At 38.1% G+C, this 24,240-nt stretch overlaps 1 protein-coding gene across 1 annotated transcript in view; it reads right to left on the bottom strand.

Moving 5' to 3' along the window:
- The window catches only part of MAN2A1 (mannosidase alpha class 2A member 1), a 200,723-nt gene extending 178,585 nt beyond the window's left edge, over positions 1–22,138 (bottom strand). Inside the window, exon 1 of the mRNA XM_027869175.1 lies at positions 21,919–22,138. Coding sequence (XP_027724976.1) covers positions 21,919–22,053 — 135 coding nt within the window. The 5' untranslated portion in view covers positions 22,054–22,138. The remainder of the gene's footprint in view (positions 1–21,918) is intronic.
- Positions 22,139–24,240: the final 2,102 nt, after the last annotated feature.

Here is a 24,240-nt window from a genome sequence, read left to right as displayed (position 1 = left end):
TAGCTGCCTTAAAACTAAAGTTTAGAATATTTGTTGAAAATATAGCTATCTTATCTAATATTCCTTGTAATGCTGGAAATCAGTGTATCTACCTTGCTGTTTTAAACCACTATGGTGAAAATGTATCAGTTTGATATTGGTAGACACTTTTGCATACAACACTCAAGGATAGTAAATATTTGCATATTTGCAAATAAATGAGCTTATTTAATGAGTTCCTGAATACATTTATATCTATCTATATATTTAGATGAATTACTTTTTTATACTTTAAATCTTAGCAATATCAGATTTGTGCAAAAATTTTTTAATTTTATCTAATCAAAATTATCCATTTCGTCTTCTACAATCCTATATATTCCATGTTTGGTCAAGAATTCTTCTATCCATAGACCTTAGAGGTAATTTTTTTCCATGTTTCTTTAATTTGTTTATGATGTGACCTTTTAGATATGTGCTACTCCAATATAACAAAAATTACAATACTACCTAAATTAATTTACTTATTCAATGCCATACCAATTAAACTACTTTGCCTTATAGAACTAGAATAAAATAACAAAATTTATATGGTGAGGAAAAAAATGTCAATACTCTCAAGAGAAAGAAGAATGAAAAGCAATGGGAACAAAAGGAGCCTTAGTAGTGCCAGACTTCAAGCAATGCTACAAAGCAGTTACAAATTGGTAGTGGTTAAGAAATTGTGAGCCACTGTCTTTCTAGTCTTCTTACACGTTACGCCCATTCACAAACTCTACTGTCCAGGCATCCAAACACACTGGTTTATCTGAACACAAGACCCTACCAACCCTACCTCTCCATGCCTGCTATGCTCTCACCTCCTGCTCTTAGAATCCTAAGTTTCCTCCAAAACTCAGCTCAAGCAGCACTAACTGCAGGACGTGTGGGGGTTGGGTGGGGGGGGTGTGGGTGTGTGGGTGTGTGTGTCTTCCCCGCCCCTGACCCTAAAAGAAGTTCTGCTTTATCAAACAGATAATTACAATTTGTTCTTTGCATACCAAACAAAGCAGAAGACTAAGCAGATGCCTCATGACAATGAAGTTGTATGTGGTACTGAAAAATATGTATATTCTTTAGCAGTCCCATTTAGAAGATGCCAAGTCTTTTAGCCCTAGTTTTTCTAGAAATTTGTTCAGTTATTTTCCCTTTTGCTCATCTTTCTGTTAGATATCCAAAAGTGAGAGACACTGAAATTTCCTGTCACTATAGTATGTTACTGTCTATTCTTGTAGCTCAATTAATGTTTCCCTTGTGAATTATGATGCTAAAGCATTTTAAAGCACATAAGGTTAATATTGGTTTGTTGTCTATTCCATGATTCCTTTCAGCAAAATGCAGTTTCATAGTTCATACCTTTTTAAAATATGAGGTTTTTGCTTTGCTTGACAGCATGATCATGCATGCTTTTTTTTTTTTAAATTCTGATAGTCTCCTCATTTTTATTCTGTTTATGTCATTTAGGTGTTTCTTGAAAGCAACAGATTGCAGGGCTTTCTTTCCTCATCAGATCTGTAATTCTTTTTCATTTTATTAGCTTCCTGGATTACCATTCCCATTTAAAGTTATGAGACTTGAGTTTATATTTTCATCCTTTTCTCTCCAATATTCTTTCCTAAATTAGGATTTTTTCTGTCTTCCTATGTAACCACAATACTATGTCTCTCCACTTATTTTAGCTTAATCTGTTTTAAGGTATCCCTATTCCCATTAGCTCTCTTCCCCTCACACTCTTCCCATCTCTTTCTCTAATTTTAGAGTTCTGTTTATTAGTTCCTTTTGCTTTCCAGTTTTTATCTGGCTATTTAGTTCTACCTCTTTTTTTCTTCCTCTCACTGAAGTAGTCAAGGAGAATCCTTCTTTCTCTCCATTCCCTCCATTAGCTTTTTAAATTTCACTTTCTGTGCTTTTTTCTAAAAAGAATTTTTCTCCCATTCTCTTCCCTTTCTATCTATTCCAGACTTTTATTCTTTGATAGATAGCCCTTATGCTTATTTAGTTCTTCTTTAGTCTCTACATTCCTAATGGCATGAAATCTTCTGAGGTAGCTATTTTGTGTTCCTTCTTCTAAAGATTTTTATATGTCACTGGCTTGCAGATCTCCCTGATTCCTTTTTCTGCTGTGCCTCACTCTTAGGAATACCAATTCCTGCCAGTGCCAGAGAGGTTATTGCCCCACGTCCCTCATTGTACAGTTTATTACTGACTGTGGCACTTCATCTGGTCATAATTTTTTCCCATTTACTGGGATCTCTCTTCTCAGGATCCATGTCCTACCATTTTTCTGGATGTTAATAGCCACCAAGTACTCTGAATTCCCTTTCAATGGCAGGATGAGTAGACTCTAAGCACTTCTTTTCTGAATTCCTTGCCTTCAATGGGCAGCAATGATGAAATGACAAATAAATAATGCCTGATGAGCCCATCCATTGTAAAGTTACCATCCATTTTTATAGAATCTCTCCTCTCCCATAGAAGCATTCTTTACTAGTACCCCATCCCAGCACTAAAGCAAGATTCTCTCCTCTCCCATCTCTTTTTCAATTTCTGCCTTTGCAACACAGTCCATTCTACAGTAGGCACTCTTCAACCTCAGAGACTATGGCAGCTATTTTCCCTTTTGTTAGCCTTTGATTTGATGAGGATACATCACATATTCTTCTCAATCTTCATCTTCTTTCCCCTTTTATGCAGCCTCCTGTTCTATAATTCAGTCTCATAAAAAATACTGATTCACTTGGAAGCAGGGTGTTTTGAGGGTGTCAATGATGTTTCAGCCTTGTTTCTTCATTAGCCCATCTATTTGACTTCTGCTTTCACTCCTTGTCTGCTCACGTACATTTAAAAGAAAATTCTCTGTTACTCTATGCAAGTTTGTGCAGCTATGTTGCAGGAAGCCTAGTGGGCTGCAGGGAAGGGAATGCTAGGGGAACACAAGTTGGGTGTTAACATTACTGGTCTAGGGGCAGCTAGGTGGTACAGTGGATAGAGCTCCAGCCTTGGAGTCAAGAGGACCTGAGTTCAAATCTAGCCTCAGACACTTGACACTTACTAGCTGTGTGACCCTGGGCAAGTCACTTAACCCCAACTGCCTCAAAAAAAAAAAAAAAAAAAGATTACTGGTCTTCCTGACTGTTAGCAAATCAAATTTTTACCTTGTTGTCTTAAGTGTCCTAGATCATGAAAGAGCTGACACTACTTCAACTCTGGCACATAATTCCTATGTTGGAGAGGTTTGAGAGGTCAGAGACGTCATGATGATCAGGGGAAAACGCCTAGGTATTGGTCTTGTTGGTCATGTGACTAGAAGTAGGCAGGAGTTCCTAATCATTTTTTTTTGGTGGGGAGAGGGAAGGAAGAAAAGAATATATGTACCCCTGTGGCAATCTAGTAAAGCCTATGGATCCCATCTCAGAATACTGTTTTTAAAATATATAAAATAGAGTGCATTAAAAAGTATAAGGGAAGTCAATCATATAGAAATAGTTGTCCAAAAAACTTTTTACAGTTAAGAAGCCCTAATCTGACGATTCAGATCCTTCCACAAACCTCTGCTGTCCTCTCTGTACATTTATTCCTTAAACTGATCAATTTTCAGGGATACAATCATCACCTCTCCTGTGCTAACTCCTAAGTCAAATTCTACAACCTCAATTCTCACTATTTCCACGTAAGTGTCTTATGTCCTAGTAACACAAATTCAACATATTCAAAACTGACCTCCTCCTCTTGCCCAAACCAGCTACTTTTTCCAGCTACCTGTTTCTATAAATGGTGCCACCATTCTTCTGGTCTCCTAGGTTTAAAAAGCTTTTATTAAATCTTTGATCTGTCCCTTTCCTGCAGCATAATCAACCACAGATGTTTCTGTCTCTAAAACCTCACAGGCTCATCCTTTTTCTTCCATTCCTACTGAAATAATCCAAGTCCAGGTTCTCATTACCTCATTCTTATAATAACTGGGAATTATTGGGAATAGCAATTGGGAAATCAACACTGATTTTTCAGTTTCCTTTGGGGCCTTTTTAGGTAGGATCATAAAATTTAGAACTGGAAAGAATCTTAAAATGCATCTAATCCAACTTTCTCATTAATCATGGCATAAAAGGCAGGCCCATATCCTCTCTCACTTGCACTACTTTAGTACCCTTCTAAATAGCTTCCCTGGTTCCAATCTCTCCCCTTTTCAATCCAGCTCCCACACAGATGCTAAAAAAATTTTCCAAAAAACTTTCAGTCATTTTTTGTTGCCTCAAGGATAACAGACAAAATTCTTAGCCTGGCATTTAAAAGCCTTCTACAATAAGGCTCCGATCTATTTTCCAGATTTATTCACATTACTCCTCTTCATACATTCTACATTCTACACATACTGGGATATTTCAGTGTTCCTCATACTCAGCAGCATTGAATTTCCTACCTTCATGTATCTGTACAAGCTCTTTCTCATCCTTCAAATGCTCTTACTTGTTCAGTACACTCCTGGCCAAGGGTACTACTGCCTATATTTTAAGCTGTGATCTAGAAACCCAAATCTTTTCTGAATTCCTTGCCTTGAATCGGCAGCAGTGATAAAATGTCAAATACTGTCTCTGCCTCAGTTTCCCAATTTAAAGAATGAGGGATCGGCTTACATGATAAGGTCCCTCCCTTTTAGCTTTAAAATTCTCTGACTCAGATCCTACAAAATGCATATTTATGCATAAGCACTAATGGCTTTAACCAAGTCAAGCAACATTGCTCTGAGATATTAAATTATAAGCCCTCTTAAAGGCGGGGGGCTATATTATATTTCTTTGCATACAAAACATCAAGTACAATTCCCTCCAGTTACGTAGTAAATATTTACTGATGAAAATAAACCAATAATCTGGAAAACGGAAATTTCTAAAGAACTCTCATCTATTTTAGTCTTTAAGAAAGTGTTATGCAAGTCTAGGGCTGTATCCCAAAGAGATCATAAAAACGGGAAAAGGATCCACATGTACAAAAATATTTATAAGCAGCTCTTTCTGTGGTGGCAAAGAACTGGAAATTGAGGGGATGCCCATCAATTGGGGAATGGCTAAATAAGTTGTGGTATATGAATGTTATGGAATACTACTGTGTTGTAAGAAATGATGAGCAGGTTGACTTCAGAAAAACCTGGTAAGATTTGTATGGACTGAAGCTGAGTAAAGTGAACAGAACCAGGAGACCATTGTACACAAGTAACAGCCACGTTGTGCGATGACTAATACTGATAGACTTAGCCCTTTTCAGCAATGCAAGGATCTAAGACATCTCCAAAAGTCTCATGATGGAAAATGCTATCCACATCCAGAGAAAGAACTACGGAGTTTGAATGCAGATCAAAGCATACTATTTGCTCTTTTTTTTTTCTTGTTTTGGTTTCTTCTTTCTTGTGGTTCCTCCTATTGGTTCTAATTCTTCTTTACAAGATGACTAATGTGAAAATATGTTTAATAGGAATGTATATGTACAGCCTATATCAGATCGCATGCTATCTTGGGGAGGGAGGGGGAGAAAAATTTAAAACTCCCAAGTATATGAAATTGATTGCTGAAAACTAAAAATAAATTAATAAAAATTAAACTAATTAAAAAAGAAAGTGCTATGCAGGTAAAATCACATTTGATTTAATTTTATGGAGCAATAACATTTCTTCATTAATTTTTAATTACTTTATGTGAAAAGTTACTGATATCACATAAAGAAGTAATTTTCATAATGTCACTTACTGAATTCTTATTTAAAAGCAAAAAACAGAAAAGAAAGGAATACTTTGGCATAACCATATTTACAAAGATTAACATCTTGGGATTTTGTGTGTGTGCATTAGTTTGCAAAAGATTTCTCTGGACTGGAATTGGAAAAAGCTGTTAAGCAACAAGGTATCAGGGTAGACAGGGCGCCAGGCCTAGAGTCAGAAAGACCTGAGCTCCAATCCAGCCTCAGATATACTGTGTAATCCTAAGCAAGTAATTTAACTTGTTTTTGCCTCAGTTTCTTCAACTGTAAAATTGGGATAATAAAAAAGCACCTTTTATTGCTGTAAGGTTTATTCTGAGGATTAAGTTAGATAATAATTGTAAAGTGCCCAGCATAGTACAGGGTACATAATAAGTACTATATAAATGTTAGCTACTATTATAAATAACATTTAATTGAAGTCTTGCAAATTTAGTCAATAATGCTTTAAACAGAAAAGGGAAAGATTTGCCATGTATACTCAAATTAGATACAGTAAAGAGTAGGTAAAAGTAAAAGAACAGCAGAAAAACCCACAAGTTTATAAGACAAAAATCCAAAAAAGGTGGCAATAATAAAAACTCATGGCTTCAGCCATCTGTATACAAGTACACAAGCTAAGAGTACCAAAGAAAATGAAGTACAGATTATAATGCAGAGGCAAATTTGACCACACAGGTACTCCTGAGATTCCATAAATGGACTATAACTCTGGAAGGGAATGCCTATCATAAAAGAAATAAGATAGTTAAAAGGGAAAAGAGGGTAAGGGAGCAGAGGAGCATTTTTTTTTTTGGTCCAGATATAATTTCATACCTATTTCGAACTCAATGTCAAAACTCCCCCAATATACAGTAGCAACTCATCTTTAATTTGAATAGAAAATTTTATTCTAAATCTAATTCTCACAAATAACAAAGTGCCAGTTGCTGGACTGAAATTATTAGAACACAAGAATCCACTCCACCTTGAAATTTGTGGTAGAGAAAGAGAAGAAAGTTGAAGATAATCCAATAAGCATCCCAGACTTAAGGAGAACAAATTTCAAAGAAAGAGAAAGAACAGTAGGATCCACGGAGGAACAGTAGAAAGCAGTCAAAAACTAAATTCTGAAGACACAAAGAAGAACAATCTCAAGGAGAAAAAAAAATAATAAATTATCCTACATACAAAAGGACCTTTTGCCAACCAATTAAATTTTCTAAAAGACATACACAAAAGAGACACAAGGGCAGGGAAGTGAGTATGAATACTAACACCATTCTACAGTTCTGTGAGAGTAGAGTCAGAAATGCTAAAGCTAAAAATAAGCTGAGGCTAGTGAGAAAAGATAAGGATAACAAAAATATTTTTTAAGCTATACTGAGAAAGAGGGGTTGCCACAGCCAAAGAATTTTTTAGCAAATGGCCAATGAAGGAATCTGGCCTACAGAAGCAATTGAGTAACTTTGTTGAATTTCCTTTCTAAGCTACTGCTAAGTATAAAAGGAGACTTCTTTTTGTTAACTTCTGAATAAACAACAAGTGTCTTGTCTGTTCCAATATGAACCTACAACAGGTTCATGAAAAGGCAAGGCCTGAATTATGCCCACCCTCTAACATCAGCTAACCACTGATAAGCCTATTCATACTTAGCTGGACTAACACTCAGAAAGCAGCCTCAAATGTATTGTTTTAAGGGACAGTAGAAGAGTAGCAGAAAAGGGGAGCCCATATACTGTCTATAAACTTTAACTTAGCTGCTGATACTCTAAATGTGAGTTCCTTGTCAAATGATTAAACATATTAGAACTGTATCATACTACTGAACATATTACAGGAACATTATCATATAAATCTTGATAATCTCTACAAATGAAAACAGAAGTAAGCAGTGGCAACTAAATGGAAGGAAAGCCAAACAAAATAATTGTTGGTTGAATTGCATGCTAATGAATAGCCAAAAAAGCACTTAATAAACAGCACACATACAAAAGAAGTCACATTTCTGCCCTCAAGGAGCCTGCACACATACAGGCATAAGGTGGCCATATCTAAGAATTTTACTCTACTATATCAACAAACAACAAGCACTGGTGGCAGCAGCTTCAGAACGTTTGCTCCACCAATAGCATAAGGGCTGGACACCTGAGTAGGAGAAGATTGAAGACCCTCCACCATCACAGGACCCCAGGCAAAGGTAAGCAGACCAGAACTGGGTAGGGCTGCAGATATGGGAGAAGAGGAACTAGCATAGGCCCAGTGAGTTTGGTAGGAAAAGGGCAGGGACCCTTCCTGGGCAGAGGTGACAGCTGAAATTTTCAGCCCTTGAGGAACCACAGGGATCAAGAGTATTTGTCTTGACAATGTGGCCCTCACACAGTGCTTAGAAAACAAGAGTACTAAAAACTTGAAGTCTGAAGCATCACCATCCACTATTCAGGACTAGAACCTGATTATAATAAGTCACTAAAAAAAGTGATAATAATGAGTAAGCAAAGAAGAAAGAAGCCAACCATAGACAGGTACTCTAGGGAAAGAGAAGATCTGTTAAGTTAAAAAAAGCACTCCTCCTTCACAAACAAGTCCAAAAGAAGTTCTTGAAAGAGTTTAAAATGGACTTTAAAAGTTAAATAAGAGAGGCTGAGGAAAAATTAGGAAAAAAAATAAGAGCAATCCAAGAAAATTATGAAAAGTCAACTAACTGGAAAAGGGGATCCAAAATCTTAAGAAAATAACTCCTTAAAAACTAGAACTGGACAAGAGGAAGCTAATGATGTTATGATACACCAAAAAAATAATAAAACAAAATCAAAAGTGAAAAAAATAGAAGAGAATGTGAAATATCTCATGCGGACCACCAAAGGATTTCCAGATGCCTGAGAAAAATGAAGGAGAGTGCCCCTGCGCACTCTCCTGTTTGTCACGTGACTAGCAGCAACCAACCATTGTCAGTCTGGCTCTAGTCTAACCTACCTGCAGCTGGAACCTACTGCCAAGCTGTGAAGGTCCAATCTAGGGAACAGATCAAGGAGAAACAATTTAAGAATTGTTGGCCTACCTGAACATTATGAAAAAAAAAAGCCTAAACACGTTATTACAAGAAATGATGAAGGAAAATTGCCCTTAAGTTCTAAGAGGGGATAAAACAGAAAGAGGAAAAATTCCATCCTTCACCTCCTGAAAGAGATTCCAAGATGAAAACTCACAGGAACATCACAGCTAAGTTTGGAAGCTGCCAGGTAAAGGGAAAAAATACTAAAAGCAACAAGAAAAAACAATTTAAATACTGTGGAGCTACAGTCAGGATAACACAAGTTCTAGCAACATCTACATTAAAAGACCAAAAAGCTTAGAACATTATAAAATAGAGAAAAAGCATGCTAACGAATTGTATATGCAATTAAAAAATCTAGAAAAAAACATTAAGAATCCCCAATTAAACACCAAATTGGAAATCCTAAAAATTAGAGATGAGATTAATAAAACTGAATGTAAGAAAACGACTGAATTAGTAAATAAAACTAGAAGTTGGTTTTATGAAGAAGAAAAAAAAAGATAAATCACTGGTTAATAGTTTTTTTTTAAAAAGAGAAAACCAAAGCAGAAGTATTAAAAATGAAAAGGTTGCATATACCACTAATGAAGATGAAATCAAAGCAACTATATGGAGTTATTTTACCCAATCACATGTCAATAAATTTAACAATTTAAGTGAAATGGAAAAATATTTACAAAAATATAAATTGCCTAGATTAACAAAAGAAGAAACAGAATAACTAAATAAACCTATTTTAGAAAAAGAAAATGAATATGCCATAAATGAGCTTCCTAAGAAAAAAGCATCAGGATCATATGGATTTACAAGTGAATTCTACCAAACATTTACAGATCAACTAATTCCAATATTAAATCATTTGAAATAATAGGCAAAGAAGGAGTCCATACCAAAACTCATTTTATGAAACAAATAGGGTACTGATAACTAAACCAGGAAGAGCAAAAACAGAGAAAGAAAATTATAGACCAATTTCATTAATGAATATAGATGCAAACATTCAAAATAAAATACTAGCCAGGAGACTACAACAATGTATCACAAAAACTATACATGGTGGCCAAGTAATACCAGAAATGCAGGGATGGTTTAACATAAGGGAAACTATTAACATAACTGGTTATATCAATAACAAAAGTAACAAAAATCATATATGATTATGTCATCAACAGATGAAGAAAAAGCTTTTGATAAAATACAACATTCATTCCTATTAAAAACATTTCAAAGCATAGGTATAAAGGGACTTTTCCTTAAAATGGTAAGAAGCATCCACCTAAAAGCAAAGCATTATTTGTAATGGGGATAATCTAAATGCCTTCCCAATAAGACCAGGAGTGAAGCAAGGATGCCCATTATCACCAATATTATATAAAACTGTATTAGAAATGCTAGCAATACCACTAAGAGAAGAAAAAGAAATTGAAGGAATCAGATTGGGCAATGAAGTAATAAAACTACCTCTTTGTAGACAATATGATGATCTACTTGATAAACCCTGAAGATGCAACTAAAAAGTTAGTGTAAACAATTGTTTTAGCAAAGTAGCAGGATATAAAATAAACTCATATAAATCATCAGTTTTCTATATACCACCAAAACCCTGCATTAGGGGCAGCTAGTTGGCACAGTGGATACAGTTCTGGCCTTGGAGTAAGGAGGACCTCAGTTCAAATCTAGCCTCAGACACTTGACACTTACTAACTGTGTGACCCTGGGTAAGTCACTTAACCCCAACTACCTCACCAAAAAGCCCCTCCAAAAAAAACAAAAATTCCAAAAAAACCCACCCTGTATTAAAAGATTAGTAAGAGGGGGCAGCTAGGTGGCACAGTGCATACAGCACCGGCCCTGGAGTCAGAAGGACCTGAGTTCAAATCTGACCTCAGATACTTGATACTTACTAGTTGTGTGATCCTGGGCAATTCACTTAACCCCAGTGCTCAGCCAAAAAAAAAAAAGATAGTAAGAGATACCTCATTTAAAATAACTGTAGACAATATAAAATACCTGGGAGTATACCTACCAAAACAAACCCAGGAACTACATGAATATAATTATAGAACACTTTTTATGCAAATAAAGTCAGCCTTAAATATTTTAAAGAAATATTAATTATTCATGAGTAGACAGAGCCAATATAATAAAAATGACAATTTTACTTAAACTAATCTAGTTATTCGATGCCATCCTAATTAAATTACCAATACTGCATTAGAAATGCTAAGAAGACCAATAAGAGAAGAAAAGGAAATTGAAGGAATCAGAATGGGCAATATAGCAGTAAAATTATCTCTCTTTGCAGATGATTTGATAATATACTTGGAAAATCCTAGAGATTCAACTAAAGTTAGTAAAAACAATTAATAATTTTAGCAATATAGCAAGACATAAAATAAGCTAGTTATTTTATACATAAATTATTAGTATTTCTACAGATCACCAAAAAAAAAAAAAAACCAAAACCCTACCAGAAAAGATAGTAAGAGATATCCTCATTTAAAATAACTACAGACTATATAAAATACCTGGGAGTATACCTACCAAAACAAACCCAGGAACTACATGAACATAATTATAAAACATTTTTTATATAAAATTAGATTTAAATAATTGAAAAATATTAATTGTAAATGAGTGGGCAGAGCCAATATAATGAAATTGACAATTCTACCTAAACTAATCTACTTATTCAATATAATCCCAAATAAATTACCAAAAAAAAAATTATTGAGCTAGGAAAAAAATAATAAAATTCACTTGGAAGAACAAAAGGTCAAGAATTTCAAAGGAATTAATGGGGGAAAAAATGTAAAGGAAAGAGGTTTAGCAGTACCACATCTTAAACTATACTATAAGGCAGTAATTATCAAAACTATCTGGTACTAAGAAAGATAGATCAATGGAATATAGCAGATATATAATACACAGTAGCAAATGATTATAGTAACTTTGTGTTTGACAAAAGTAAAGATTTAAACTTTTGGGATAAGAATTCATTATTTGGTAAAAATTGTTGGGAAAACTGGAAAGCAGTCTGGCAGAAATTGGACATAGACTAATGTCTTACACCATTTACCAAGATAAGGTCAAAATGGATACAAGACCTAGATATAAAGGGAGATATCATAAGAAAATTAGAACATGGAATATATTACCTATCAGATTTATGAAAAGGAGAACAATTTATGAATAAACAAGAGGTAAAGAGCATTGTGAGATATAAAAGGGATAATTTTTATTACACTAAATTAAAAGCTTTTGTACAAATAAAACCAACGTAGCTAAGATTAAAAGTTAAGAAAAAAATTGGGGGGAAATTTTTATAGACAATTTCTCAGATAAAGTTCTTATAAGTTTCTCATATCTCAAATATATAGAGAACTTTGTCAAATTTATAAGAATGAGTCATTCCCCAACTGATAAATGGCCAAAAGATATGAATGGGCAGTTTTTTGATAAATAATTCAAAACTATAGTTAAAAAATGCTCTAAATCACAATTGATTAGAGAAATGCAAATTAAAGCAACTTTGATATATCTCACATCTATCAGATTGGCTAAAATGTTAGAGGGGATGTGGAAAAATTGGGACACTAATTCACTGTTGGTGGGACTGTGAACTGATTCAACCATTTTGGAGAACAATCTGGAATTATGCCCAAGAATTATTATGGGGGAAAAAAAAAAGTATATACCATTTGACCCAGCAATACCACTATTAGGTCTTTTTCCCCAAGGTGATTGGGGGAGGGGGGGAGGAAAAGAACTTATATGTTCTAAAATATTTATAGCAGCTGTCTCTGTGATAGCAAATAAATAGAAACTGAGGGGATGTCCCTCAACTGGGGAATGGCTAAACAAAGTGTGGTATATGATTGTGGTGGAATGCTGTGCTAAAAGAAACAATGAACTGGTTGATTTTAGAAAAAACATGCAAAGACTTGCACGAAATAATAGTGAAAAGAGCTGAACCAAGAGAATGTTGTACACAGTTAACAGCAACAGTCTTAAAACAACTTTGAACAATTAAGTCATTTCAAATATTAAATATTCAAATCAACTACAAAGAACAAATCAACTACTATGAAGAAAGATGCTATCCACATCCAGAGAAAGAACTGAGGAACAGAAGTATACATATAGTACGGTTTTACATATACATCCATATTTGTGTCTACTGGTAGCCTTCTCTAGGGCGGAGTGGGAAGGGAGGAAGAAAAAAATTAAAAGTGCACAGCAGAGAACAAGAGAAAGCTTAGAAAGAAGCACAGAAAAGAGTAGCTTTGAAAACGATGTGTCCTATCACACAGTTTTTCAAAAAAGTATGAAATGGAAATTCATGGTCTCATATTAAATCTTCTTTTTATGCCGTACATATACATGGAAATATTTTTTTTCTTTTTGTCTTTCTGTATTTAAGTTCAAAACGAACAATTTTCTTTTTTAAAGGCTTAGCTGGCTCTGAGAGACTGAAGGTTCACGACACTGCTATCATTTCCTGGCCACCAGAGAACAAAACAGCCATGAGATGGCCTCTCTGATGCCTGGCTGGTAGAAAATGATGCACAACTCAGAGGAGGGTGCTTCAATCAACTGAATCAATTCAAGGAGGCCTCAACACTTATCAATATTGAATCTCCATTTCCAGTCACGTTTAGGTAAATCTCTTTAACTGTTGAATGACCTACAAGTGTCTAATTTGTTCCAATAGTGAACCTAAACTACCAGAGGACCGACCTGAGATAAGCCTTGCCCAGAACAATGCTGTTCCAAGTGGAGAGAGGGAAACAAGCAGTGAGGCAGATGGCCTCAGGCTGATGGATGTTTTTGCCTGTCTACAAATTCTATGCATCAACAGTATAACATGGCAACCAAGAAAACAACTTTAAGAGAGGCACAGCATTTAGAAATAAGTTGCTCAGCCACTCACTGTATTCTTCCCTGGTCAGATTGTGAGGAAGGCTAACAGTTTGGTTCCCACAGAATTAATAAGAACAGGACAGGGGAAGATTAGGTTATTGATTAATTGATTTCTTGGTTTATTGGCTTACACAAATATGTAAACAAGATAAGGGAGTGAATGGAATAACATAGGGTGAAGCCCCCTCAGGGAAACGAACTAACCCCGACCTCAGTTACTTTTGATACTTATGACTGTTGCGAGACTGCACCTGGATGCCTTGTAGCACATTCTGGCTAAACTGGATGTTCCGGTTGTGCAAAGAGACCACTCCCCTCTAATCTGTTTCGAACTTCCTTCCGTAGAAGTTAGAATTCCTCAAATAGATTGTGCCCCTAATATACCCAGCCAATGGGTTGAGGAGAAGGCACACTGTGGATAGGGTCTATATATATATTCTGCTTTACAAGACACTCAGCCACACACCCTGGCTGGAGCCATCTTGAGCTGATGGATGCTGGGTGTGTCCTTTCTCAGGAGAAAGCAATAAAACTCCTTTTTGCCTTTCTTAAGGAAAAGTCTCTGATTTGATTATTTTGGGGGTCACAAACACCCCACACAAGATCACATCAATTATATCATATTCTGTTTTAAGTACAACATTTTAAGAGGGCTACTGATAAGCTAGAGAGCCTGCACAGGACACTTGGAGAGGGAAAAGGAAGGAATTGAGAGGCACTGGATTTTTCTACTTGGCCATAAGAGGCAAATTTGGCCTTGCTGTAAACAAAATCTTCCCAACAATTTTAGCTGTCCAAAAGTAGAAGAGTCTTATAGCCATGAGTAGAAGGGTTCTGCCACATTTGAAGTCTTTAAGCAAAGGATGAATAACCATATATCAGATTTGTTGTAAAGTATATCCTTTTCCAGGTAAAGGTCTGACCAAATGGACTCTGTACTATCTTTCAACTCTAAAACTCTGTAATTTTATGATGCCAAAGACAATTGTAAAATATTTGACAAAGTCTACTTTTAGAGATTACTCAAAAAGTTAAATGTCTTTATTTTTCTCCCAGGTGATCCCATTAATTAATCAATTCCCCTACCCCAACTCCACACATACATACACACACAAGTGCTGAACAAAGTTCATTACTAAATCTGCTTAAATTACTCTCCACATTTTTTAATGCAAGAAAAATGTTTCTCTATAGGTCAGAAAATTCCAGATTTCCTTCACCAACAAGACAAAACAGAGCCTCAGGGTGAACGTAGAGCTGCAAAAATAAACAAGAGTTGGGGCAGAACAATGGTTCTCCAGAGACAACAAGAGAAGACCAAAAGAAGATGGATCAGCCTAAGTGAAGTGTAAACACCTCCAGGCTATATCTCCCCTGAAATGACAAACAAGTCCTGGGCGCAGCTGGGTACAAGGTAGCTTCAACCTCTGCCACAGGAATTCTCACCTCACAGAAAGTGTGTGTGTTGGGGGGTGAGGGGGTGTGTTGGAGGTCAGATATCTGACAAGCGGAAGATTGAAGAAACTTCTGCTGCTGAGGGGTGCCAGGCCCAGCTGTACTGCCCAGAAACGATCCAGGCAAAAAGGAAACACAAACACTATCAGTGAGTGCAGAAGCAGTGGGGTGGAGATGCTACTGGCTGTGGACACTTACAAGAGAGCTTAGTTCTAGGTTTCAGTTCCAGGCCAGAAGGGAGAACTTAAAGTTATAGCCACTGGAAGGTCCTCAGGGAGTAAGACTAGTTCCAACACAGTATGCCAGGGGGCCCTAGCTATGGCTTGGAGGGGGAAAGGAGTGCAGAGGTTGGCCCCAAGACAAAGCTCAAAAAATAGCAGTAAGAAGAATCTGAGACCAGTAGTGCCATCCCCCACACCCCAGGACTAGAGGTGATTATAACAAGCTGCTTAAAAAATAAAACAAGAATGAGCAAGCAAAGGAGAAAGAACCCAACTACAAACAGTATGGGAATAAAGACTGGAGTCCATCTTCAGAGGAAGATACTGAAGCAAAAAAAAAAAAAAAAAAAAAAAAAAGCCTCTCCTACCCCAGAATAACATTAAATGGTCACCTGCCCAAAAAGATATCTTAGAAGAACTCAAAAAAGGATTTAAAAGTCAAAGAGAGATTGAGGAAAAAAATTTTAAAAAATCCAAGAAAACCAAGATTATGAAAAGAGTCAATCAACTACAAAAGGAGATCCAGAATCTTAAGAAAACAACTCCTTGAAAACTAGAATTGACCAAGGGGAAGCCAAGGACATTATAAGAGACCAGAAAATAACAAAACAATAAAAAGAATGAAAAATATGAGAATGTAAAACATCTCATAAGAACAACTGATCTAGAAAACATAAGAACAATCAGACTACCTGAAAGCTACATTGAAAAAAGTAATCTTAATACAATAATACAAGAAATAATTAAAGAAAACTGCCCCAAAGTTTTAGAATAAGAGGGGAAAATAGAAATATAAAAAATACACTGATCACCACCTGAAAGAGATCCTAGGATGAAAACCTACAGGAATATCATAACCAAATCCCAAAACTCTCAGGCTAAGAAGAAAATATTACAAGCAACAAGAAAAAAACAATTCAAATACTGTGGGGCCACAATTGGAGTTACACAAGACTAAAAGACCACAGGACTTGGAACAGTATATATCAAACAGCAAAAAAAACTAGTGTTGCAGCCAAAAATATCATACCCAGCAAAATTAAGTATAATCCTGAATAAATAAAAAGAAATGGACATTCAATGAATGGGCAGACTTTCAGTATTTTGTTGCAAAAAGACCAGAACTTAATAGAAAATATGATATATAAGATCCAGGAGAAATATAAGGTAAACATCAAAGCCCAATTACAAGGGACTCAATAAAGAAAAATTGCTTATTAGTTTTTAATACATGGAAAGTTAAACCATATGCCTAAGATTGTTGTTAATAATTAGGTAGTTCAAAAAAAAGACTGGGGTAAAGGCTGAGTATGATGTCATTCTAAAAAGGAAAATGATGTAGGAAAAGGTAAAAAGAGTAATTATCTCATACAAATGATGGACCGGGAGGAAGAATTGATACAGAGAAATGAGATAAGGGAGGAGAACTGGTAGTGCTGGAACTACTCACATCAGATCTGAATTAAAGAGAGAACATATACATTTAGAAGGGTATAAAAGTCTTATAAATGTATAAAGAAATAAGGGTGAGGAACAGGATATGGGAAGGGGGGTTATGGAAGGGTATGCAGATTAACGGAAATGGGTTAAAGAGGGAAGTCTTCTAAATTCAGAAACAAGAGGACAAGAGGATGGGGGGGAGAGGATAAGGGAGGGATTTTTGGAGAGGGGGTAAGTTAAGGAATAAGAGGGCACGGTAGCAAGCAAACGTAAAGCAGAGGAGTGAGGAAGGATAGGGTAGATAGGGTAAGAAAGATAATGAGGAAAAACAGGAAGGAGGAAAATAAACAATTATAACTTAGAATGTGAATGTAATGAATTTACCCATAAAATGCAAACTGATAGATTAAAAATTTGAATTCAACAATATGTAGTTTTCAGGAAATGCTATAAAAATGAGAGATACACACAAAAATAAAATAAAGATGAGGAGTAAAATGTATTATGTAAAAAAAAAAAAAAAAACAGGGAGGGGCAGCTAGGTAGAGCAGTGGACAGAGCACTGGCCCTGAAGTCAGGAGGACCTGAGTTCAAGTCCAGTCTCAGACCAAACACTTGATGTTACTAGTTATGTGACCCTGCGCAAGTACTTAACCCCAATTGGAAAAAAAAACAAAACCAGGGGTAGTAATCATGATCTCAAAGGTAAAGCTAAAAAAATTTAATCAAAAGAGAAAAATAGGGAAACTACACTATGTATCAATATTTTAGACCATTTAAAATAACTAGACAGTATAAAAAACCTGAGGGTATACCTGCCAAAACAGACAAAGGAACTATACAAATATAAACAGAGTACTTTTTATACAAATAAAGTTAGATCTAAATAACTGAAGTAATATTTATTGTTCATGGAGTAGGTAAAGCCAATATAATAAAAAAAGAATTTAATTAACTCATCTACTTGTATAATGCCATCCCAATTAAATTACTAAAAAATTATCTGAGTTAGAAAAAATAATAACAAAGTTCATTTGGAAGAACAAACGTTCAGGAATTTCAAAAAAACCAGGGGTAAAAGATGTAAAGAAAGCAGATTCAGTAGTATCAGACTTCAAACCATATTATAAGGTGAGAGTATTGTTGAAGTATAAAATGGGTAATTCTGATTTTAAATTAAACTTTTCTTGTATAAATAAAACCTATGCAGCAAAGAATATAAGGAATGCAGAAAAGTGAGTAAAAAAACTTTCACAGACAATCTCTCAGATAGAATGTGCTTAAGTTGAAAGATTGCTGTGGTGTAGGAAGTGATGAGCTGGTCGATTCAGAAAAACACTGAAAAACTTGGACACATGAAGGAAAACGCTATCCACCTTCAGAGAAACAGATGACAAGTTAAAAAAATAAAAAGAATAGCACAGTCTTACATATATGTATAACTGTATGTTTGTAGATATCTATGTGTGTATATATGTGTGCAGTGTGTGTATATATGGATATAGATATATAGATATGCATATCTATGTCGATCTCTTTCACATATATAGAGATATCTTCAATTAATTGGGTGACGGAGATAAAGTAAAAAGTGCACAGCAAAGATCAAAAGAAAACCTACAAGGAAGCAAGGAAAAACTGGGCAGCTTTGAAAATAATGCATAATATTTATTACGTAGGTTTTCTTGAAATGGAAATGTATTGCTTTGTATTGAATCCTCTCTTATGGTCTGCTGTGTACACGGCAATTTTTTTCCTTTTATCAGTTTAAAATAAATTTTAAAACTTTTTAAAAAAGAAAGAAAACTGTTTCTCCTCAATGGATATAACAAACATGACTATTGGTAGAACTAAAGACTGTTCTAACCATCTTGAAAAGCAATTTGGAATTATACTAATAAAAGTGACAAACATACCAAAAAAGTGGACCCAGTGTTCACTGACACGCATATACTCCTAGGAGGTTTAAGATAGAAAGGTCCCATAGACACAAAAATATTTATTGTACCACTTTTTGTAGTAGCAAATAACTGGAGAAAAAGTTGATGTTCTCTGACTTCAGAGAATGGCTAAATAACTGTGCATGTATACATGTTTACACACACAGATACAGATGTAAATAAACACAGATGTAGATATGGCTTCCAAGACACAAACTCTGACACACACCGGCTATGAAACCCTGGGCCTGTCACTTAGCCTCTTGATGCCCAAGGATTCTGTAAGCCAAGTTGCAAAGAAAGTGCCAACATGTATTGGGAGAGTTTCCTCTTTGTATCTAAAGAGCCTAATTAAGCTACTTTTAGTCTTCAATCTTCCTATGCCAATTAAGTCATAGGTCTACTGATGGGAAATAAAGCAGCAGATCAAAATAAACAATGTACACAATGACAACAATATAAATGCAAAGAATAACAGCAATAAAAAATCAAAACTAATAAGGATTAAGCCTGCCACCAAAGAAAGATATGTAAATTCACCTCCCTTTCTTCTTAGAAGTGAAGAAGGCTATGCATGTGGAATACCACCTGTACTGTTGCACTTGTTTATTCTTTGTATAAAAGGATAACTCTCAGAGAAGGGTAAGGGATTTACTAAGAGTGAAGATTAAAAAAGACAACCAAAAATAATGTTTAAAGAAAAAAGAGAAAGAATAAGCATTTTTACTAAAAGAGCCTCTTAAGGGAGCTTAACAAAGTATTTGTCCCATAGAAAAGCTAAAGGGTAAAAAAACTAAAAAAAATTTTAAAAATAAAAAAGCTAATGACTTAAGTTTAAGATGCAACTAGCAGTATCCTAATTTAGCCAGCTATTTATCACTTGTATGGGAGTGGGGAAGGTTATTGCCAAGTTAATATACACTTGTCTACCCGTGTTCATCTTTCCCCTATTCTACTTCACCTCTCCTTCAAAGTGTGGATTTACTAAAGGTAAACTAAGGTAATTACACTAAGCAGGCTTGTATAGGAGGAATAAGGGGAGGAACATTTTTGTTTCCAATTCACAGTGAGCTGAGGTTACTAAACCTAACAAACATTAAAAGTTGCTTTAAATGACGTAACCTAAAAAACTTGAAAGGAAAAACTGTTGAGTTTTAAAACAAATAGTAATTACAAATACCACCTTTCAATCAGGATTGCCAACACACAGATACCTTCACAGAGGTTTCTCACAGTATTGTCTCAGTTTAGTGATACTACTTCATTTAAATCACTTAAAGATAAAGGAAGACATTCTCTGCAACTGAGTTAGTTATTTTTTCAGGAAATGGAATAAAATTAAGACTTAACAGGAAAACAAAAATTAAACGCTTATATGATTTCATTTTAAAATAAGTCAAAAAGGGGTAAAAATATTTGATAATACTAGACTGAATTAAGTAATTAATCTTTACTGTCTATAATGTGGAGAATTACCTAAATTTTACTACTGAAAAAATTAACAGTATATAACAATCCCTTCCCTCCCTCAAAAAAAAAAAATCCACAGGGAAACTAGAATTAGAACTCTCAAGTTTTCTTTCTTGCTTCGAAGGTTCATATTATCTTTTAATTAGATATTTTATCTTATCAGTTCATCAAGTTTCTTGATATTTGTCTTGTTGAAAGAATACTGTTCAGTCCTTTTTTTAGTCATGTCCCCATTTGGGGTGTTTTTGGCAAAGATACTGGAGTGGTCAGTCATTTCCTTCTCCAGCTCATTTTATAGATAAGGAACCTGAGACAAACAGAGTTAAGGGACTTGCCCAGAGTCACCCTGTTAGTAAGTGTCTGAGGCTAGATATGAACTCAGGAAAATGAGTCTTCGGGACTCCAGGCCAGGCACTTAGCCACCTAGCTGCCTCAATAAATTTGAAGTGCTTGGAAAACCTACATAACTATATTCACTACAGAAATGTCAAAAATTATATAAAACATTTTCAAACAGTTTTGTAAATTAGGTTCATTATTGCACAGGTATCAATTTTACCTTCACAGTAAAAGTTTGCAAAGCAGCTTGAAGGTTTTTCTCCTTACCAAAAGTATTACTAAATGATTCCTTGTGGTCCACAAACTTCAAGTGTCATAGAACCACAGAAAAGAATTAGGAGGACAATGTTTTCATCATTTACCTAACCTCATTAACTTGCCATATTTTCCACTTCCAAAGAAAACTACTGTTGCAAGAGGTGGGGAGTGGGCAATTTTCCCAATTCACTTGCCATTAATTTCTAAAAATACTCTGTATCCTGATACTCGCACACCAAAGGAATAAGCCTTCAAAAGAAAATCGATTATTTCAGTTTATGTGTAGCAACTTTACCGTATTTGAATAAAGGGTCCATTTCAAAACTTGCAATTTTATAACACCACAGAATGGAGCGCCTCATAGCTACAAAGTGAAGTACAGCAACAACTTCCCACTCCACAAGTACTAAACAAAACCGAAACACAATTCAAAGCTGACAAGACAAAAATCAACCCCAGCAGATTAAGAAGGATCCCCAGTACTTTCGGTAGCTTCATTTTGCTTTTTAAAGCAAAAAAATAAAACAAAACACCATCAATTAGTTCCAATGACCCCTTTCCTTTACATATCCTTTAGAAATGGGTTTCGGACACTAATATGGACCATGTGTTTAGTTACTTAAACCCATAATGATTTTGGCACAGGTGCAAGTAGAGACAGGACTTCATGTTCGACCCCTAAGCCACCTGCCACCCGAGTCGACAAAGTGCAACCACATGGAATGTGGGATATTGGACTCCGTTCAATCTTTATCTTTAAGTCACTCATCTTGATAAGGGTAAAGCACACAAGCAGGAAGTTCTCAGACCGAGTAAAGACGGCCATCCCCGGGTACAGAGGAGAGCAGACCAGGACAGCTGCACGCTTCCCGACAGTCGGGTGCAACTCGGAACCTCTCCCGCACCCCCGGAGGCGGATCTCGGACCTCGGTCTCCATCAGCCGGAAGGCAAAAGGGGAAGCTCCCAACAGCTGGGTCTAGTCCCGCTGTGCCGGCCGCGAACCCCAACACACACACACCCCTCCCTTCCCGGTGCGCCCTCTCCCTCCCACCTCTCCTTGCTCACCTGCTGGAAGGCGCCCTCCCGCCGTGGGTTCTTGGGGTGGTCGAAGTGGCCTCGGTCCAGCATCAGGTACAGGGAGAAGATGACCACGCAAAAGATCGCGCTGCCGAACACGGTGAACTGGCGGCTCAACTTCATTTTCCACGGGAAGAGCCGCCGAGCCCGCAGACCGACAAACGCCGCTCGAGTCTCCCCAGGCACAGCACAGGGAGATTACGGGGTGCAGGCAAGGAGGCGGGGAGCCGGAGGCAGCCCAGCTGGCCGCCCGCACGTCCAGCTGCTGCCTCCACCACGTCGCCAGCTCCCGCCGCCAGGGATCAGGGATCAAGGTCCCCCCGCCTTTGGCGCAGAGCCTGCTCACGCCCCTCTCCCCTTCTCCGGCCACTTCCCTCCTCCCCTCGGAGGCCGGGCCGGGAAGTGGAGACCGCTGGACTTGGGCGTCCAGGCGCCCGAACGGAGCTGGGCGAGGGCGAGGACTGCAGCCGTGCACGGCCGACGTCCTGCTCCGGGGACCCGTCCCGATCGGAAGGAAAAGTTTTCGTGGCCCGGGCCCAGTTGGGCGGAGGGTGAGCGCTTCCCCACGGCCCCCAGGGGCGGAGCCACGCCGGGAAGAGGCCGGGAAGCCGGGGGATCCGACCCGCCACTGAGCCCGGGGACTCGCAGCCCGCAGGAGCTCGCCGCGCCCGCCGCCCTTCCTGCCCCGGCCGGGGCTTCGGCGAGGGGTGGAGCCTTCGGCCAAGCCCCAAACGGCGTCCGGAGCCGAGCCGAGCGGGACCCCCGGCCGCCGGCTGGCCCCCGCCCCCGCCCCGCCGCCCCGCCTCCTGCCTTTCCCAGGGGGTTGGGGACGTGGAGGGGGGCGGGCGGCCCCGCCGGGACGGAGAGCGGGAGGGGGGAGGAGGAGGTGGAAGGCGGCAGGGGAGGAGGGGGGGGTGGCGGTGGTCCTGGCGTGACTCTTCCGCAGAGAAGCCCGCCGCCCCTGCCGAAACAAGCCGCCCCCACCAGCACCGGGAGGAGCTCCGTGTTCTACGGCGCGAACGGCCCGCGGCAGACACGGGGAGGGGCGGCGGCGGCGGCGGCTCCCGCAGAGCCAGCGGCCAGAGAGCCGAGCAGCGCGCCCCGCCCCCTTCCCCTACGCACGGGGAAGAAATGGGAAAGGACCCCGCCCCGCGGGGACCAATCAGAGCCCGCCGCGGGCCGGGCTCTGCCCCCTTCCCCCCGCCTCCCTCTCCCAACCCCCACCCCGGCTTCCTCCCCCCGCCTCTGCTCCCCTAGCGAAGCACAGACTTTCGGGGAGACTTCTGATGGCCTTTGTGAAGGAAGAAGGAAATGTAGCGGAAGGCTCAGAAGATGCTTTTCTGCAGCTGCCGCCGCCGCCGCCGCTTGACTTCCCTCCCCGGGCTTCTGACCTTGGTTTTCCGGGCCTGCCTGCTCATTGGAAGGGAACTTGCTGATGAGGGTGGGTGGTTAGAGGAGCCAGGGAGGTTCGTGCTGTGGAGATTCATTGATCTTTTCTCCTCCAGGGTATGCATGCCTTGCCATCCCGAAGCACTTCGTTGACTTTTGCGGCTAAGGGGGAAAGGGGCTTTGAGCAAACCGAAACGAGTTTCCCCACCGCCGCCTCCACCTGCACGCTCACACCTGCTACACGTTTTCAGAAAACATGCTCCACAGCTCGAACAGATCCTAGCTGCACGTGCGGCTTCTTACAGATGCACGAAGGATGGCTGCTAGAAACATCCTTCTATGAATTAGAAAAGTAACGTTGTGCCCCAGTTTTTTGTCTGTACGGGACAGCATTTCTTATTGTTGGCCCTCTAGCAGGATCAGGATTAAACATCATAGTGTTACAAAATTAACTCAGATAGTAAGGACCAGATCCCACGGGGATGTCCTTCATGCTAAAAACAAAAATGCTTAGGTTAACAGGCACATACCTTTTCGATTATCTACAGTGCTGTCCAAATTTCTTTCCTCATACAAAAGTGGCATTAAAATATAGTTTAAATATTTATTTTAAAAAATAGAATAATCTACCTGAAGCAATACCTAGAGCTGTTCACATTTTTTTAACCAACCCTGTGATTTCTTTCTAGTGAAGAATCGCTCTCATGCACATCTGCAGTTGCTGAGCAAAACATAGTCTAGAGGTTAAGTGACTTGCCCCTACTAAGAGGCAGAACTTGAGGCTGACCTATCCACTGTGCTTTTCTGGATTTAGTCATTCGAAGGTCATTAATCACCATCAAAAATGTAAGGAAATAGGTACCAAGTACAGTGGGCTTAGATGGCCAATTTGATAGAACATAATTTAGTTAAGGCAATGCT

The sequence above is a fragment of the Vombatus ursinus genome, unplaced genomic scaffold (genome assembly GCF_900497805.2).
Source record: "Vombatus ursinus unplaced genomic scaffold, bare-nosed wombat genome assembly UNPS02014792.1, whole genome shotgun sequence".
NCBI lineage: Eukaryota > Metazoa > Chordata > Mammalia > Diprotodontia > Vombatidae > Vombatus > Vombatus ursinus.
The sequence above is the reverse complement of the archived record's forward strand: the minus strand, read 5'-3'. Positions and strand labels throughout refer to the sequence as shown.